This window comes from Tachypleus tridentatus, chromosome 2 (genome assembly GCF_004210375.1).
Source record: "Tachypleus tridentatus isolate NWPU-2018 chromosome 2, ASM421037v1, whole genome shotgun sequence".
In the NCBI taxonomy this organism is placed as follows: domain Eukaryota; kingdom Metazoa; phylum Arthropoda; class Merostomata; order Xiphosura; family Limulidae; genus Tachypleus; species Tachypleus tridentatus.
In genome coordinates, this window is record NC_134826.1 from 154385872 (window position 1) to 154407223 (window position 21352).

At 34.7% G+C, this 21352-nt stretch overlaps 1 protein-coding gene across 7 annotated transcripts in view; it reads right to left on the bottom strand.

Annotated features, from left to right (window-relative positions):
* LOC143245401 (serine/threonine-protein phosphatase with EF-hands pef-1-like) overlaps positions 1 to 21352 on the bottom strand; it is a 47200-nt gene that overhangs the window by 18087 nt on the left and 7761 nt on the right. For 2 of the 7 annotated variants that reach the window (XM_076491697.1, XM_076491700.1), the window contains exons 2-7: positions 12952 to 13065; positions 7256 to 7383; positions 5872 to 5956; positions 5207 to 5373; positions 4704 to 4865; positions 792 to 958 (exon numbers count right to left, since the gene is read on the bottom strand). In XM_076491697.1, the coding sequence (XP_076347812.1) occupies positions 792 to 958; positions 4704 to 4865; positions 5207 to 5373; positions 5872 to 5956; positions 7256 to 7383; positions 12952 to 13033 (791 nt within the window). In that variant the 5' untranslated portion in view covers positions 13034 to 13065. Of the gene's footprint in view, positions 1 to 791; positions 959 to 4703; positions 4866 to 5206; positions 5374 to 5871; positions 5957 to 7255; positions 7384 to 12951; positions 13066 to 14158; positions 14234 to 19807; positions 19934 to 20817; positions 20946 to 21352 lie in introns of those variants that run through there. The other 5 variants (XM_076491698.1, XM_076491699.1, XM_076491701.1 and 2 more) reach the window with 5 other exon arrangements.

Genomic DNA, 21352 nt, shown 5'->3' on the forward strand with positions numbered 1-21352 from the left:
TGGAAAGAATATATTCTCTTGTCCTAATAAAACTTACAAGACTATTATTTACAGGATATCTTTAATTGGCAATGAAACTGGGATCAAGAAAGACAGACAAATAACCAAAGTTCCCATCAATAAACAGTTAAAAAACCAAAGTTTCCACACAGATATTATCCAGTTAAACTGCTTCTTCTATACACACACAGACACATAAGACTGAGAAGTATTGTCCTTACATTTGTGGAACAGTTTATATTATGGTCCAATATTGGTACTTTAGAGAATTAGAATTAGATAGGTGAAACCAGTAAACAAGGAATGAGGTATAAAAAAACAAAACTTAAAACTATAAACAATGTAGGATATAAAAATATAAAAACTACACATCATAAGAAAACTGTTAAAACAGGACACAGAAGAGGAAGTACGGCATATGGTGCAACTTAAGAAAAGGTAGATTTGATACATAAAGAAGATCCACGACAGAAATTACAAAACAAACATTAAAAACTTTAAATCATAAGGAAAAGCTCAAGGAGGTAGGTTTGGGAAATACTGAGTGATATAAAAACATTAAAAAAAGAATCTATAAATCATAAGGAAGAGCTGAAGAAGGTAGGTAGGTAGATTTGGGAAATACTGAGTGATATAAAAACATTAAAAAAGAATCTATAAATCATAAGGAAGAGCTGAAGAAGTTAGGTAGGTAGATCCAAGAAAGAGTGGCATAAACGGTTTATCCATCACAACTAAAGGATTAGAAGATATTCAAATAGCAGAGAATATTACAGTTGACATAAACTGACCTTATGTTGACACTAAAGTCCTCGTGGTTACCCCGGTTAAGGAATACTGTATCAGGCCATACCAGTAGACAGGCAATCAAGAGCAAAAACACCTCTACAGACTGAACCCCTCGGTCCACAAAATCCCCATTGAATATGTATGGGTTGTCAGAAGCTGGAAGACTGTTCTGAAAATACCAATACCCTAAATTTTAAATTGTGACCAAAAGTACCTGAAACATTGTAATTTAAATCACTTTGTACACAGAGATAATGTCTGTGCTATTGTTTTATTGTACAATGTGAAATATATAAGCCAATTTCAGTGGTGTTATATTAACACTGGTTTTACGAAGAGAAACAGTCACTATCCAGTGAAAATTCTTTAATTTTCTTTAACATTTTACCCTACAGCTCCAACAACAAGTAAATATGCTACATAATACAAGCCTAGAGTTAACAGAACAAAACAACCATTTCTCGTGTATCATCTGGCATGTTACAACTATGAAAAACCAACAGTAATAAATCTAAACATGTAAACATAAATATTTTCAGAAAAGGAATTAAATGTGGTATTGAAACTTTTCGGTTTAGTTATTTTTTCAAGGCTGAGTTTTAATAGACATACGTTTTATTTATAGCCAAATACTAAATACAATCAGGTTTCAACTGTGATATTTATTATTTATTTATTACCGGTTAGAAATTCCTGTATTTAAGCTTTTTAAAAGAACATCAAATGTCTGTAAGAAAGCTAACATCAAGGGTAATGATATCGTCATTTTACTCTGAGTATAATTATTTTGTAATTACCACTAGCTATTAATAATACTTACAAATGTAGATATTCCGTTTGAAATTGTCACCTCAGTGAAGTTTATCGACGCCATTGTTTTAGTTTTTTATTTATTGTATAATAAAAACGAAGGTATAACACGTTACAGGCATCCTCAAAAGTTGTGACTCAGTCATGACATAGACATTGTTATGAAAGGAAACACTGAATAGCAGTAGTGCACAAAGTCCGGCCCGCAACGAGTCGCCAAGTGGCCCGCAATGCCCAACGGGAAAGTCAAACATAGAAAGTTCGCGCCTGCACGAAGATTAAGCGCTATAAAAAAATATGCATTAGATTAGATACTAAATGGTTCCATATTTGTGTCGAGCAATAAAGAAAATTTAATAAGAAAATCTCGTTAATGCATTGGCTTAATGACGTAATATTTCCGTAATTACGAAATCTCACGCGTTCCAATTGTTCTTCGGGATTTACTTACGAGCCCTATTTTGATATTATTTCGTAACAAAAATGGCAGCTAATCGTAAAAGAAAAGTTGACGACGAAAACCGGCAGTTTCAAGATGATTGGACTGCGCAATACTGTTTTGTTCAACAACAGAAGAACGTGATTTGTCTGCTGTGTCATTCGACAGTAGCAGTGGCGAAGGTATCCAATATAAAGCGTCATTATGAGTGAAAGCATAAAGATTTCCTCAACGTCCACAACGTTATGAACGAAAAGCTCGAATTGAATCTATGCGGCGGTCGCTGAATCACCAGCAGAACGTTTTCTCAAAGCAGTCAGGAGATTTAGGTGCAGCATGTGAGGCCAGTTACGATATTTCGTTGATAATAGCGAAATCTGGCCAACCATTCACTGATGGTGATTTTGTCAAGCAAAATATGATTACTGCATCGGAAAAGTTGTGTCCGGAAGCAGTTCGCTAGCTACAGACGGTGGCTTTGAATCGTATGACAGTTCAACAAAGAATTTCACACCTCTCAGCAGACGTGACAAGGCAGCTTACAAATAAAGCAGCCAACTTTGTCTACTTCTCTTTGGCAGCAGACGAGTCGACTGACATCAGTTCAACAGCACAACTACTAGTTTTTGTTCGTTGTGTTGTGTCATCATCGTTTGATGTCTCAGAAGAACTAATCGGCATGGGTTCCTTGAAGGGTCAGACAACTGGGTCTGCTCTATTCGAGGAGACAGTACGACTGTGTAGTAGTGTTTCATTGGATTTCACGAAACTGGTAAGTGTGACAACTGATGGAGCACCAGCCATGACCAGAGAAAGTAGCGGGCTCGTAGCACTGTTGATGAAGCATCGAGGAAAGCAGAACAGACAGTTGGTGAAGTTGCACTGTATTATTCACCAGCAGAACCTGTGCAGTAAATAACTTTGTTTTCAGGCACTGATGGCATTAGTGACGATAACCATTAATTTCATCATATCACGAGGGCTCAATCACCGTCAGTTTCGAAGTCTTCTTGAAAAAATTGATTCAGACTATGGTGACTTTGTGTGTCACTGTGAAGTACGCCGACTGAGTCGAGGGAAGATGCTCAGAAGATTCTGGGAGTTGACTGATGAGGTAATAGAATTCCTCAGAAGCAAGAACAAAGACACAGAAGTGATTTCCATGACTGATCCAGCATGGCAAGCTGATTTGACCTTTCTGGTCGACATGACACAACACTTGAATGATCTGAATTTGAAGTTTCAAGGCAAAAATCACCTTGTCTGTCAGCTTACAAATAACATCTCAACTTTGAGGACAAAGTTGTAGTTGTTCCGGCAGCAAGCAGCATCAGGTAACTTCGTGCACTTTCCCACTTTTCAGTCACAGCCGTAGAAGAATCAGGACATTGACACACAAGTTTATGTTGGGAAGCTAGATACCTTGATTCAATCCTTCAACTCACAGTTTCATGACTTTAACCAATGCAGATTGTTGATGAAACCTTTTGCTGATCCGTTCAGTGTGTCAGTGGATGACTTGTCAGCAGAATATCAGCTCGAACTCACTGATCTCCAGGCATCTGATGAACTGCATACTATTTACTGAGAAAACAGTATGCTTGACTTCTACAAAACGTTGCCTGATACATTTGCTAATTTGAAAGAGAATGCACTTGTCCACACCAGCATGTTTGGAAGCACGTACTGCTGCGAACAGGCTTTCTCACATTTGAAACTGAACAAAAACAACACTCGCAATCAGCTGACTGATGATCATCTGGAGGCAGTCTTGTGTCTTTCAACGTCAAACAACAAGCCGGACATTTCTAAGCTCGTAGATGACATGCAGCAACATCCATCGCACTGACTTTGTGACAGTTGACGTATCATAACATTTCTTAGAATAATGTGTAAACTCTTTGATGTAATCGTTATTTGTGTGTTCTTAAATGTGATGTCCATCTGTGTGAAACAACTGTGGGAATATTTTAATCTTCACTTTTTTGTGGTCCCCAACGGTTACGAGAAGTCTGTTTGTGGCCTCTGACTCAAAAAGTTTGTGCACCACTGCTGTATAGTATCGTATAGATCTGATATCTTATAGATAAGTTACTGAAAAACATTATCGATGAATAACCTCTACACAGGCAGTGCTGCCGTCTGCCACAAGAAGATTCATGGTGAATAAATTATTCATTTAATATCAAAAATAAAATACGTACATGCAAACGGTAAATGTAATTAAAACAAAACACACACACATACATAAATCCACCATTTAAATGTTAAAGTGGCAACCTTCTATCTGTGTTGGCTGAAAACTTTTTCAGGTCTGATGAGAAGGGATTCATATTTCCTGTCCAGGCATTTTCTTTCTACTTTAATCCTAAAGGTGTGATTGCACTGAGGCACCAAGACTTATTATTAAAATGTGCTGTAACTACACTTCTATCAATCTCGTCCATCACGGAAATATTCCAAAGAATACCCTTTTAGGTATCTCATTTTAACCAATTAATATTTTATTGCAAATACCATAAGAGATACTGTAAACTGCATATTTTTTCAGGTTACAGGCTGTTTCTCTTAATAGAGTATGTTTACACTCTGGTGTATCCTGAAAACTTTAAAAGCTTAAAGATAATATTAAAAAGTGAAAATAATAAAAGTTCGTATTGCTTACTTTGTAAAATATTGTAAGAAGATCGTCGAGTTTCCCATGAAGGTCCCCACAAATTGTGATGTGTCTTGATAGAGTCGTGTGAGCAATATTTATGTTAGGCTTACAGCGTAGTATCTTCCTAGCCTCGTGCAATAACGTCAAAACATAGTGGGCATGTAGTAACTACAAGAAATATTTCTGAGATCATCTGTGTTATTTAGATTATTTTGTTTTATTTTAAACAACACATTTACAACAATCTGTGGTTTAGTTTGTATGTGTTAGCACAAAATTTGCCATGATGAAACACACTACGTTTACAATACTTTATTGGTTAAGTTATTCATCCCGGAGGAGGCTATCGTTTATAAGTAGGATAAAGAACACTTCTATTTGAAGGTGTGAAAAAGTTATATCAACAAAGTTTTATACTTCAACAAAATAAACTTTGTTTACTAAATGAACGAAGTTTTTAATATTGAATTACATTGTCCTTTTATCTAACGAAGTAGAAGAAAACGTACTTTCCGTTTTCTGAAGGAATTGATGAGTAAAGTTACTTGATCTGCCGTAAGAGGAAGGCGGATGTGAGGACCCTCATAAGTTGACTCTACGGGTACCAAATTAGGGTTTGTTTCCTTCCAAAGTTCTCTGTCCTCTTCTTCAATTTCCGATAGAATACGAGGCCTACCTAGAAAATGTTTCAATCTGTATATCCGTTTGTTTATAGTTTCATTGGATAATATTAAAATGTAACCAAATGAGACTATTTGAAATTTTATATAATTATTATTTTAGACGTTAAATATTTTATCCTGTAAGCGAATGTTTGCTTTATGGAGTTAGTTTTAAACGATACAGAACTTTAGCAAGCTAGCTTTCCAAGGAGAAACGCGTATCTTTAATTAATAAAGTATCTTATACAAAAACGCGTACTTTTAAAATTAATAATGAATTTTGTAAAAAAACATACACCTTTAATTCATAAAATATCTTGTTTAAAACACGTACATTTAATCAATAAAGTATCTGGTGGAAACATGTATATTTAATCAATAAAATATCTCATAGAAAGGCGAAAACCTTTAATTAATACAGTATGTTGTAGAAAAACACCTTTAATCAATAACATATCTTGTAGGAAAACGTGTACTTTGAATTAATAAAATTTCTTGTTGAAAACGCGTACCTCTTAGAGAGCTGGCTATGGAGTTTGAAAAAGAAGATTTATCACAGGCTATGTGAGTCATGAGATCAGTAAAGAAGCTATACAGCTGAAAAAACAAGTAAATAAATGGAACAGCTAAGTATAGACAATATCACAATAAATAAGGACAAGAATATAAGTTATTTCACATGAAAAATGCGTCATAACAAGTTTTAACATAACGGTGATCTGGAACAAACAGAATAATTATTCTTAGCAATAAACTGAGTGGTCCGATAGAAACACCGTGTGTTCTCCTTTAAATATTACAGTATCCTCTCCCATATAACAAACAAATTACAAAATAGAACAACATACAGTAATGTTAACGCACTAGCTAATAATAACCAAGCTGTTTACAATGAGAACTGATACAAACCACTTAGGACATTCATTCACAAGACAACCGATAATAACAACTTCAAGACATTCAAAAGATAGACACTTCAAGAACCAATCATATAAACCACATCAAAATATTCAGAAGACTACTGATATAAATCACTTAAGCCATTTAGAGGATCACTAAAAATTACATCAAGACATTCAAAAGACCAATGGTATAAACCACATCAAGACATTCAGAAGACCACTGAAATAAATCACACCAATACATTGAGGAGACCACTGAAATAAAACACATCAAGACATTCAGAAGAACACTTTAATAAACCACCTCAAGACATTCAGAAAACCTCTAATATAAACCATATCAAAATATCCAAAGACCGATGATATAAACCACATAAAGACATTCAAAAGCTCAATGTATAAACCACATCACGATATTCAGAAAACCAATGATATAAATCACATCAAGACATTCAAAACATTAACGACATAAAGCACATCAAGACATTCAGAAGACTACTGAAATAAATCACACCAAGACACTGAGGAGACCACTGAAATAAAACACATCACGACATTCAGAAGAGCACCGAAATAAACCACCTCAAGACATTCAGAAGATCACTGAAATAAACCACATCAAGACATTCAGAAGCCCACCGGTATAAACCACATCAAGACATTCAGAAAACCACTAATATAAACCATATCAAAATATCCAAAGACCGATGATATAAACCATATCAAGACATTTAGAAGACCAAAAATATAAACCACACCAAGTCAATTAGAAGACCACTGATATAAACCACATCAAGATATTCAAAAGACCAAAGATAGAAACTGTATCAAGATATTCAGAGACCAATGATATAGTTTATTTAAAAACTGTTCCCTGATGTATATATAAGAAGTAGAAAAATACTTTAACATATTTTGACTTTTAACGAGATATACACTTAAGAACAAACAGTTGTTTCATGTACTATAACTTCGTCCCTGCCTAACAACTTACTCTGATTTGATCCTGTTCTCCGGCATATTCAAGAGACTGGAAAATAGTCCAGTAGCACCGACGTCTGATTTCAAGTCTTGCACGGTACCGTCGATACCAGCGTTGTATTAGCAACGCTGCTTTGATGGCTATAATATTATTAAAGAAAAATACTTAAAGCTGAAAATAATAATGCTTTTGTGGAAAATATCACAAGGTATTTGTTTGATATGCCTGCAATATTAGAGCACAACTACTGCTAACAGTGTAAATACGTGATCAACTAGTACAGACAGTGTGTTAACGTGATCAACTAGTACTGACAGTGTGATAACGTGATCAACTAGTACTGACAGTATAATAACGTGATCAACTAGTAGTGACAGTGTGATAACGTGGTCAACTAGTACTGACAGTGTAATAACGTGATCAATTATTACTGACAGTGTAATAACATGATCAACTACTACTGACAGTGTAATAACGTGATCAATTATTATTGACATTGTAATAGCATGATCAACTACTACTGACAGTGTAATAACGTGATCAAATAGTACTGACAGTGTAATAACATGATTAATTAGTACTGACAGTGTGATAACGTGATCAACTACTACTGACAGTGTAATAACGTGATCAAATAGTACTGACAGTGTAATAACATGATTAATTAGTACTGACAGTGTGATAACGTGATCAACTACTACTGACAGTGTAATAACGTGATCAAATAGTACTGACAGTGTAATAACGTGATTAATTAGTACTGACAGTGTGATAACGTGATCAACTACTACTGACAGTGTAATAACGTGATCAAATAGTACTGACAGTGTAATAACATGATTAATTAGTACTGACAGTGTGATAACGTGATCAACTAGTACTGACAGTGTAATAACGTGATCAAGTAGTACTGACAGTGCGATAACGTGATCAAGTAGTACTGACAGTGTTATAACGTGATCAACTAGTACTGACAGTGTGATAACGTGATCAACTAGTACTGACAGTGTGATAACGTGCTCAACTAGTACTGACAGTGTGATAACGTGCTCAACTAGTACTGACAGTGTGATAACGTGCTCAACTAGTACTGACAGTGTGATAACGTGATCAATTATTACTGACAGTGTAATAACATGATCAACTTAAACTGACAGTGTGATAACATGATCACCTAGTACTGACAGTGTAGTTACATGATCAACTAGTACGGACAGTGTATGTTTTAAGAGCGATGCATTTTCCATGAATCCGTGAGTTTCATATCGTTACACTTGTATCTACTGACATTGTTTTTTTTTTGTTTTATACTTACTAACATAGGCTTATGTACATATTATTAACTGTATAATTACTGAAGTCAATGATTAATGTTGTTTCTCATATAAACACTAAGTTTTACACAATTTCCTATTTACTTAATTCGTTGTTGAAAGTTTATTAGCTGCGCTGATACATTTCTCATCTAGATCTTTGTAAACATGTGAAGAATCACTAAAACTAGGCTTCACCTTCTCATTTTGCTCAGTGTTAAGTTTGTACATTTAAAATGCTGAAGCCTAGTTTCATTAGCCATAGTAGGCACAGCAGAGATAGCCTATTTCTTAACACCAAAAGAACATTCTTTTCAAAAACGATGCTCTAAGCAAGTAATATCATACAATGTCTTCTTATTCACTAAACAGTTGATGAAAAATATTTTATCCAAGATGTAAAAAAGCGAAGAAACAAGAAACTGAAACCAACATCGATGTTAATGAATGTAGTTATAGAGATCAGGGTCTCACATGTATATTGATGCTATTGTTATATTCAGCAAAGGTAGTTTTATTGTTAATACTGTTAGTTCTACACTAATGATGCTATTTGTATAAATAGGCCCGACATGGCCAGGTGGTTAAGGCACTCGACTCGTTATCCGAGGGTCGCTGGTTTGAATCCCCGTCACAACAAACATGCTCACCCTTTTAGCCATGGGGGCGTTATAATGTTACGGTCAATCCCACTATTCATTAGTAAAAGAGTAGCCCAAGAGTTGGTGGTGGGTGGTGATGACTAGCTGCCTTCCCTCTAGCCTTACACTGCTAGCGCTGATAGCCCTTGTGTAGCTTTGCACGAAATTCAAAACAAAACAAACCAAACTATTTGTATATCTAACAAGCCTAGTTTTATTGTTTATTATGCTAGTTCTACACTAATGATGCTATTTGTATACTGAGAACTGCAAAAGTAAGCACGTTGCTGCTTATATAACAAAGGCTTATCACAAAACAACATTACGGTTTGTCGTAACAAGTTTGTTGTGAAATACGACATAGCTTCACGGATTACAGTAACCCTAACCTTTAGGATGGTTAAAACGTCTCTTCTCTGAATGGTACAATTCATGTAGAAATGTAATTACGGCCGTTTTAACACAATTTCAGAAACTTACAGAACAGGTCGAAGCTTCTAAATTAGAACAAAGCAATGTTTGTGTATTAATATGAAGTTTTTTCATCGTATCCATGGTTCGTTCTTGTAATCGAACTGTTTTATATGATACGGTTCGTTTTTGTAATCAAACGGGTTTTTATATGATACGGTTCGTCCTTGTAATCAAACGGGTTTTTATATGATACGATTCGTCCTTGTAATCAAACGGGTTTTTATATGATACGGCTCGTTTTTGTAATTTTGCCAAATCACTTTAGAATTACACTATATAACAAAATTTTTACTTTTTCTTGTTCCTGGACAAAAAGTGTTATTTCCCAATTGCTTATGCCTAAAGTAAGTGGAAAAGACCTATTTTTCTCTTAAAACTTTGCTTTTGTGACCTGAGAGCATATAACGAAACCATGATGTGAGATTATATTTGGGGACTGATACGTGAAAGTGATTTACATTACAGTCGCAAATCACGAAAAAATACTCACTTCTAAACATTTTTATATAACTTTAGTATAAACACATGTAAATCTTGATCCATATGTTGTTTTATTCAGACCTTATGTAAATGAAAATGTGCAAATTTGCCCATTTTTACATCGGGCCTATATTAGTATACAGTTGTTTACATACTACATTATAACGATATTCCAAGTACAGGGCCAATATAAGTATACTTTGTCCACATAACTCTATGTTTGTTAATAACCATCGTTCACTGAGTTATGTAGCAGAGCAATCATTGTTATAGAAAATACTTTAGTATTTATTAGAAGGTACATGTTTTCTAATTTTAATACGGAATCATAATTTGTAAAACTCTGGCTGAAAAAAATATTATTATATAGATTATTAAAAGCTGTTTTTCTCTAACTTTACTGCTATGTGTGTAAGTAACTAGTTTTAGACGAGTTTTTTGACAGCTAGCTACTTCTAAAGAAGATATATTTACATGTTATTAGACAATTTGTGTAAAAAGAATACTTTCTAATCAACATGCTAATAATACTTCCCACGCAACACTAAACGTTAAGATATTACATAAATCACGTTTCTAGTGAAGATCTCAAGTGACTCAGCATAGCCAGGTGGTTAAGGCGTTCGGCTCATAATCCGAGGGTGGCAAATTCGAATCCCTGTAACACTAAATATGCTCGCCGTTTAAGCCATGGGAACGTTAAAAATGTGACGGTCAATCCCACTATTTGGTAGTAAAAGAATAGCCTAAGAGTTGGCGGCGGTGAGTGTTGATGACTAGCTGCCTTCCCTCTAATCTTACGCTGCAAAATTAGGGACGGCTTGCGCAGATAGCCCTCGTATAACTTTGCGCCAAAAACAAAGAAGATCTCATGAAGAAGTAATTTTCATTTTTTATTTCACTTACCTTTTAGGAGTTTATTTACATGTAATAACAGCTGACATCACATTATTAAACTGTAGTGTTAGAATAAACCAACATAAGTATCAAACCTAATGTCCAAATGAAATGAATACTACAAACCTTGCAAGGAATAGTAATTACAAGAGAAACCTAAAGGACTTTTTTCTTGAAGCCACTGGGTTCATACAAAGATAAAATATTATAGTAAAAAAATTCTGAAATTATATTCTTTAAATCGTATGTAATCCGTTACAATAGTATCTAAATACTGGTTTCTAAGAAGTTTGTCCGATAGGCGAATTCGTTTAGTTAATGTAAAACTAGGGACCCTGGAGACACCAGGGACATAAATATTCTGAGAGCAATATAAACGTTGTATAGCACAGAAAACAAGGAATCGATTAAAGCTAGCCGTCCTTAATTCAGCAATTAAGACTAGAGGGAAGGCAGCTAGTCATCACCGCTCACTACCAACTCTTGGGCTACTCTTTTACCAACGAATAGTGTGATTGAACATTACATTATAATGCCCCCACGGTTGACAAAGCGAGCATGTTTGGTGTGACGGGGATTCGAAACCGAGACCCTCAGATTACGAGTCGAACGCCTTAACCTACCTGGCCATGCTGGGCCCTTACCGTCGGAACACTAGCGCATGCATGTCAGTAAACAATTAAACAGTATATGAAGCGAGATGATGACAGATGTAATGAGTTTGGTTTAATAATGAATATATAAATACTTTTTTCTGTTTTTCTCGGTTGATATTTATAAGATAAATATATAAACAAATTATTTTTTTAGAAAGCCACATCGGGCTATCTACTGTGTCCACCGAGGGAAATCGAACCTCTGATTTTAGCATTGTAAATCCGTATACTTTATATTTTATAAAAATAATGTTAATGATATTAACTTGGTTAAATGTAGCAAAGATAAAAGTAAAGTAACAGGTCTTCCACCACAATGTTATTAACTTGGTTAAGTGTAATAAGGGTAAAACTAAAGCAACAGGTCTTCCATCACAATGTTATTAACTTGGCTAAGTGTAATAATGGAAAAACTAAAGCAACAGGTCTTCCACCACAATGTTATTAACTTGGTTAAGTGTAATAAGGGTAAAACTAAAGCAACAGGTCTTCCATCACAATGTTATTAACTTGGTTAAGTGTAATAAGGGTAAAACTAAAGCAACAGGTCTTCCATCACAATGGTATTAACTTGGCTAAGTGTAATAATGGAAAAACTAAAGCAACAGGTCTTCCACCACAATGGTATTAACTTGGTTACGTGTAACAAAGGTAAAACTAAAGCAACAGATTTTCCACCACGATGGTATTAACTTGGTTAAGTGAAAAAAGGTAAAACTACAGCAGTAGGTCTTCCACCACAATGGTATTAACTTGGTTAAGTATTACAGAGGTAAAACTAAAGCAACAGGTTTTCCACCACGATGGTATTAACTTGGTTAAGTGTAAAAAGGTAAAACTACAGCAGTAGGTCTTCCACCACAATAGTATTAACTTGGTTAAGTATTACAGAGGTAAAACTATAGAAACAGGTCTTCCACTACGATGGTATTAACTTGGTTAAGGGTAAAAACTAGACAAACAGGTCTTCCACCACAATGGCAGAATGCTGATTTTTAATAATATCTTATACATCCTCTACCATTAGATCGCTGGTTTTCCATTATATACTAAATACCAGTACAGAGAAACAGGTAATATACTTAGGTAAGAAAACAGGTAATATACTTAGGTAAGACAACAGGTAATATACTTAGGTAAGAAAACAGGTAATATACTTAGGTAAGACAACAGGTAATATACTTAGGTAAGACAACAGGTAATATACTTAGGTAAGACAACAGGTAATATACTTAGGTAAGACATACTTCTTTCAATGGCTGACATTGTCTCGAACTTCTGCACAGCCCTAGAGTTAGGATAACGGATTGCTGACCCTGCACATCCCATAATTTCTTTTATCCTGATGTTGTCTTCATTGTCTGGAAAAGCAAATCCAATGATGTAAACAAAATTAACTCAGATAATGGAACAAAATCTACAAAACAAAACAATATAAAAGATTGAATCGGAGCAGTTGGTTTGGAGTTGTTTCACATGAGTGGAACGATCAAGTAATTAGAAACGTTTGGCGCACATTCTTACATTACGCTATTATTCTTACTAGATTCACGTAACATCCTCACAAGACAAACGTTGACACATTCTTACATTACGCTATTATACTTACTATATTCAGGTGGCATCCTCACAAGACAAACGTTCAGCGCACATTCTCACATTACGCTATTATACTTACTAGGTTCACGTGGTATCCTCACAAGACAAACGTTGACACATTCTTACATTACGCTATTATACTTACTAGATTCAGGTGGCATCCTCACAAGACAAACGTTGACACATTCTTACATTAAGCTATTATACTTACTAGATTCAGGTGGCATCCTCACAAGACAAACGTTGACACATTCTTACATTAAGCTATTATACTTACTAGATTCAGGTGGCATCCTCACAAGACAAACGTTCAGCGCACATTCTTACATTACGCTATTATGTTTACGAGATTCACGTGGCATCCTCACAAGAGAAATGTTCAGCGCACATTCTTACATTACGCTATTATACTTACTAGATTCACGTGGCATCCTCACAAGACATACATTGACATATATGATTATGTTCACAAACCAGAAGACAATAATCAACAAATGATGCTGTTCACACGTCAGAAGACATTATTCTGTTTAGAAACAACAAAACAAATACTGACACATAATTTTATTAACAAGTCGCATGACAAACACTAACACATCATTCTGTTTAAAAGCCATGATTCAGTTTAAGTTTCAACGCATTGCATATGATTCTTTAACAATTCACAAGACAAACATTGAAATAGGATTAGGTTTACAAGTCACAAGATAAATATTGACCTATAACATGTTTCTATACGTTGTAAGGTATGGACATGTGGCCTATAGGTAGGTTAACTGGAGAACAAAATAGCAAGTTCACGAGAAACGTACATGACTTAAACATTAAAAAGCTATATATGGATTAAATAAATACCTGTTTTAGTACCACTTCTATATAGCATGTGTTGAAAGACACCTCGTTAATTCTTTGATGCTTGTAAAATGAACTGTGATCAAGTGAGATAAGTTCAAGAAACAACAGGTGTAACCGGTATCAAGTTACGTCACACTAATTATTATTGTTTTGTTTACTTGTTTCGAAGAGAAGTAGGCCTGGTTAGTAAAACTATGTCAAGTTACGAAATAATGATAGTATATAATATATTATGTAAGGAATAGTAAGTTCATGCTTCATTTGTGTTTCCATGTGGTTCCTCTAATCGTTACAATGAAAGTTAGTGTTTAAGTCTGAGGCGGTTAGAAGCCACTTGAACATACTGAATTACTTACAGCTAAATGTCCTGAGCAGCTTCTACCCCACGCTCAAATGGACTACCGTACCAGAAGTGTAGTGGACTTTTTTGAAATTTCTCTGGAAGTTGGGGTGTCCATCTTCGTGGAATTAAACTGAAGAGCTGTAAAGTAAGAAGGATTTTTTGTTTGCTTGTAGTTGAGCACAAAGCTACAGAATGGGCTGTCTGTACTCTGCCCACCATGAGTATCGAAACCCTTTTTCTAATGTAAATTCACAGACATACCTCTGTGCCAATGGGGGCAAAGTTCAACCAAATTCGCAAAATTTCGCTGCAGGATATGGAAAGATAACAGAAGAAGAAATATCTACCATTAGAGAATAGCCTGATTAACGTTTGTGTTCAGAAAGCAGGGATACCAGGCCTTAAAAAGTGTTTGTAGCACTAGAAGACAGGAATACCAGGTCTTAAAAAGTGTTTCTAGCACAAGATGACAGGGATACCAGGCCTTAAAAAGTGTTTGTAGCAAAAGAAGGCAAGGATATCAGGCCTTAAAAAGTGTTTGGAGCACAAGAAGACAGGGATACCAGGTCATTAAAAGTGTTTATAGTATAAGACGGCAGGGGCACCAGAACTTAAAAATTGTTTTTACCATAGGAAGGCAAAGATACCAGGTCTTTAAAAGTGTTTGTAGTACAAGAAGGCAGGATACAAGGCCTTAAAAGCGTTTGTATCATAAGAAGGCAGGAATACTATGCCTTAAAAAGTGTTTGGAGCATAAGATATTTATATGGCACACCATTCAGGAAGCAAAGCAGCAGTGAAGAGAGAGGTGTGGCTTGATCTTGCCAGTTTATATCGTCCTGTACTGCATGCATTGATTAAGTATGTTATGGATGTCTTCTGAATTCATGATAATGTGAACATTTTCATTACAGGGTACTACATGGACTCTGAAATACAGTTTTTAAACCAAGAGTATACAACCAGATAGGTAAACTTTGAATGTGGTATCCCAGTGGTATATACAATATCTCCTGTTTGTCCTTGTAATAAAAGTCGTCATCAGAGCTGTTGAGAAGGCTGGCTCAGCGATAGCTTTCCATGGAGGAGAATAACTTCCACCAATACAGGTATATATAGATGACAGGACCTTACTCAAGAATAACAGTCTTATGTAAGCTTGAAGATATTATGGACTGGGAAAGGGTGAAGTATAAACCCACTGAGTTACGCAGTTTGATCTTAAGAAAGTTAAAGCTGTTAACACCCATTTTTTGCTGTATGGCAAAGAAATTTCATCAGTCCAAAACCGGCCTGTAAAAAGCTTTGGATGGTGGGATACTGAGGAATTGAAAAACACCAAGATGGCTCAGGAGGCAACTAAACTAGTGGCGGATAGTCTGAAAGTAACTGATAAATGTTGTTTTCCAGGTAAGTTAACAGTATGTTTCTGTTTATTTGAACAATATTGCATTACACAGCAGCCACATGAAGTTGGTGTTGTTAGCGAGGTTTCTTGCAGAGGTGTTCAAGGTATCAAAAGCACGATTCTTCATGACTCTAAGATCTGATATAAAGTGAACTGCTGAGAAAGTGGTGCAATAGGCATAGTTCAAACTTAGGCACCAGGAGATTGTTACGGGGCACTAGAGTATGGGAATGGTCAAGTCATAAATGGTGGTCATCTGCTGATGACCAAGAGCAATGTGAGTTAGTTTGTCAGAAGATTAGATAAACTGAGAAGAAAATGAGACTAGCCACAGCAGTTGGCTGGGCTAAGCAGGGTGCTTGGACAAGACAGAAACCTATACAGCAACAAACTTTACTACAAATGTACTACAGATGATTGATCCTCTTTGAAGTTCATCTTTCTGGCATTTTGCATATGATCTTCTCTCTGCACCATCCAGCTAAAGTGTTTGGTATAATGATTACTCAGATCTACTTCATTGCTGTGAGAAGGGTACTTTACAGGATATTCAGAGTTCATGAACATCAAATCTATATGGCAGCACGTTCACCTGGCATCATAACAACATGCTCAGAGTGAATGAAGATGAGCTTAGACAAAGAGACAGAGATAGCAGTAAGAAAACAAAGTAGCATCTGTCTTCAGACAGTTCATCATTATCATAAGAGAGGGTACTGAGATATGTATTAAACTATTTAAAGTAACAGGTGCTCCAGAGAGGGTACTGGGACATGTATTAAATTATTTAAAGTAATAGGTGCTTCAGAGAGGGTACTGAGACATGTATTAAATTATTTAAAGTAACAGGTGCTTCAGAGAGGGTACTGGGACATGTATTAAATTATTTAAAGTGAAAGGTGCTTCAGAGAGGGTACTGAGACATGTATTAAATTATTTAAAGTAACAAATGCTTCAGAGAGGGTACTGGGACATGTATTAAATTATTTAAAGTAATAGGTGCTTCAGAGAGGGTACTGAGACATGTATTAAATTATTTAAAGTAACAGGTGCTTCAGAGAGGGTACTAAGACATGTATTAAATTATTTAAAGTAACAGGTGCTTCAGAGAGGGTACTGAGACATGTATTAAATTATTTAAAGTAACAGGTGCTTCAGAGAGGGTACTGAGACATGTATTAAACTATTTAAAGTAACAGGTGCTCCAGAGAGGGTACTGAGACATATATTAAATTATTTAAAGTAACAGGTGCTTCAGAGAGGGTACTGAGACGTATTAAATTATTTAAAGTAACAGGTGCTTCAGAGAGAGTACTGAGACATGTATTAAATTATTTAAAGTAACAGGTACTTCAGAGAGGGTACTGAGACGAATTAAATTATTTAAAGTAACAGGTGCTTCAGAGAAGGTATTGAGACATGTATTAAATTATTTAAAGTAACAGGTGCTTCAGAGGGTACTGAGACATGTATTAAATTATTTAAAGTAACAGGTGCTTCAGAGGGTACTGAGACATGTATTAAATTATTTAAAGTAACAGGTGCTTCAGAGAGGGTACTGAGACATGTATTGAATTATTTAAAGTAACAGGTGCTTCAGAGAGGGTACTAAGACGTATTAAATTATTTAAAGTAATAGGTGCTTCAGAGAGGGTACTGAGACGTGTATTAAATTATTTAAAGTAACAGGTGCTTCAGAGAGGGTACTGAGACATGTATTAAATTATTTAAAGTAACAGGTGCTTCAGAGAGGGTACTGAGACATGTATTAAACTATTTAAAGTAACAGGTGCTTCAGAGAGGATACTGAGACATGTATTCAATTATTTAAAGTAACAGGTGCTTCAGAGAGGGTACTGGGACATGTATTCAATTATTTAAAGTAACAGGTGCTTCAGAGAGGGTGCTGAGACATGTATTGAATTATTTAAAGTAACAGGTGCTTCAGAGAGGGTACTAAGACGTATTAAATTATTTAAAGTAACAAGAGCTTCAGAGAGGGTACTGAGATGTATTAAATTATTTAAAGTAACAGGTGCTTCAGAGAGGGTACTAAGACATGTATTAAATTATTTAAAGTAACAGGTGCTTCAGAGGGTACTGAGACATGTATTCAATTATTTAAAGTAACAGGTGCTTCAGAGAGGGTACTGAGACATGTATTGAATTATTTAAAGTAACAGGTGCTTCAGAGAGGGTACTAAGACGTATTAAATTATTTAAAGTAACAAGAGCTTCAGAGAGGGTACTGAGATGTATTAAATTATTTAAAGTAACAGGTGCTTCAGAGAGGGTACTAAGATATGTATTAAATTATTTAAAGTAACAGGTGCTTCAGAGGGTACTGAGACATGTATTAGATTATTTAAAGTAACAGGTGCTTCAGAAAGGGTACTAAGACATGTATTAAATTATTTAAAGTAACAGGTGCTTCAGAGAGGGTACTGAGACATGTATTAAATTATTTAAAGTAACAAATGCTTCAGAGAGGGTACTGGGACATGTATTAAATTATTTAAAGTAATAGGTGCTTCAGAGAGGGTACTGAGACATATTAAATTATTTAAAGTAACAGGTGCTTCAGAGAGGGTGCTGAGACATGTATTAAATTATTTAAAGTAACAGGTGCTTCAGAGAGGGTACTGAGACATGTATTAAATTATTTAAAGTAACAGGTGCTTCAGAGAGGGTACTGAGACATGTATTAAATTATTTAAAGTAACAGGTGCTTCAGAGAGGGTACTGGGACATGTATTAAATTATTTAAAGTAATAGGTGCTTCAGAGAGGGTACTGAGACATGTATTAAATTATTTAAAGTAACAAATGCTTCAGAGAGGGTACTGGGACATGTATTAAATTATTTAAAGTAATAGGTGCTTCAGAGAGGGTACTGAGACATGTATTCAATTATTTAAAGTAACAGGTGCTTCAGAGAGGGTACTGGGACATGTATTAAATTATTTAAAGTAATAGGTGCTTCAGAGAGGGTACTGAGACGTGTATTAAATTATTTAAAGTAACAGGTGCTTCAGAGAGGGTACTGAGACATGTATTAAATTATTTAAAGTAACAGGTGCTTCAGAGAGGGTACTGAGACATGTATTAAATTATTTAAAGTAACAGGTGCTTCAGAGAGGGTACTGGGACATGTATTAAATTATTTAAAGTAATAGGTGCTTCAGAGAGGGTACTGAGACGTGTATTAAATTATTTAAAGTAACAGGTGCTTCAGAGAGGGTACTGAGACATGTATTAAATTATTTAAAGTAACAGGTGCTTCAGAGAGGGTACTGAGACATGTATTAAATTATTTAAAGTAACAGGTGCTTCAGAGAGGGTACTGGGACATGTATTAAATTATTTAAAGTAATAGGTGCTTCAGAGAGGGTACTGAGACGTATTAAATTATTTAAAGTAATAGGTGCTTCAGAGAGGGTACTGAGACATATTAAATTATTTAAAGTAACAGGTGCTTCTACATTTTTAGATTTAATGAAATATTCGATTTTGCTACTTATAATATATAAGTTGATAATGTATTACTGGATTCAGAGAAACATTAAGTGTATGTACTGAACTTAGATTCAGTAATTGAAAGTTAAGAAAAAACTGTTGAAATATGAAGAAAGTTATATCACCTGTTTATAAGAGAAATGTATAGATAACATAATGTAAAATAAATCATAAATCAGTAAGGTAAGAACATACAAAAAACAGTACACCACATAACGTATGAACATATAGAAACAGTATATCACACATCATTAAATTAAGAACATACAGAAACAGTACACCATATAACATTAACGTATGAACATACACAAAATAACGTGATCTGTAAAGCTTTAAAATAAGACAAAGTATATATATATATATATATATGAGCAAAAACATACCATAGATTTAAGCAAAAGTAGACCTTAATAAGATACCGTAAGTCCTCCAAAACCCTCGAGTCGTGTAACAATCACTAGCAATTGTATAGACGTAACGAATTTCTCTGATGTTAAATACCAAATGTAGGAACGTAAGACACAATACTAACATGAATAATTTATCGGCGAAACATGCATGACAAAACCTATTAGGTTTCGTATGTTTAACTAATGAAGTTTCTAGGCCATTGCGTCCAATACAAAAAACAAAGTCCACACTGCAACCAACTTTCCTAACATATTGTTAAATTAGTAAGGTTTAACACATTAGACAAAGTACGTGATTCTATTAGCAACATTAAAAAAGACAGCAACATTAGACACTACGTGATTCTACTAATAACATTTAAATCACACCAACATTAGACACTACGTGATTCTACTAATAACATTTAAGTCACACCAACATTAGACACTACGTGATTCTATTAATAACATTTAAATTACAACAACATTAGACACTACGTGATTCTACTAATAACATTTAATTTACACCGACATTAGACACTACGTGATTCTATTAATAACATTTAAATCACACCAACATTAGACACTACGTGATTCTATTAATAATATTTAAATTACACCAACATTAGACACTACGTGATTCTACTAATAACATTTAAATCACACCAACATCAAACACTACGTGATTCTATTAATAACATTTAAATCACACCAACATTAGACACTACGTGATTCTATTAATAACATTTAAATCACACCAACAAAGTTACTCGAGGGCTATCTGCGCTAGCCGTCCCTAATTTAGCAGTGTAAGACTAGAGGGATCATAATGTAAATATAAAATTTGTGTTACGAAAATGATTTGTACTAAAATTAAAGTATAATAACATAATCATTAGTTTTCATAGTTATTCAGAAAAGCAGTAAATAGCGAATAAAACAATTTTTATATCACAGCAACTGAGTTAAGTGTGAATATTTTGGATCTAAACAACTCTGTGAACCTTTAAGGGTTGGGCAGTCTTTATCTATGTGGTGATGACAGAGAAATCCTGAAACTAAATATTGCGACCTTTGGTTCCAGACCTTGAACTAATAGTTTAGTGACTTGGTTTAAGCAGTGGAACGTTGATTCTGTAAGATATTCCTGAATGTTCACAGACTCTAGCTTGTGAGGGACGTTTCATTTTGACAATGTACGTAAACACCTCGTCTATATACGACCCACGAACCTACAAGTTTAGTTACTTGATCTTTGTACTGTTTAATGTGGATATTATTTTAAACTAAAGTGGATGGTAGAAAGTTTTGTTAGGGAAGAGCTTTTTTTTTTTTAATTTGTGGAGATTGTGAACCAATTAAAGGAATTGAGAGTGAGAGGGGGTGTGTGCGGTGTTTACATTAGCTGGCAGATGAAAGTTCTTATTTAGGGAATTCTATTTAATGTTCGTTAGAATATCAGTAGGAACATGAGTTTATGTAGAAGGGTTCTTTGTTTATTTAAATAAAATAATTAGAACACAGATTAAAAATTATGTT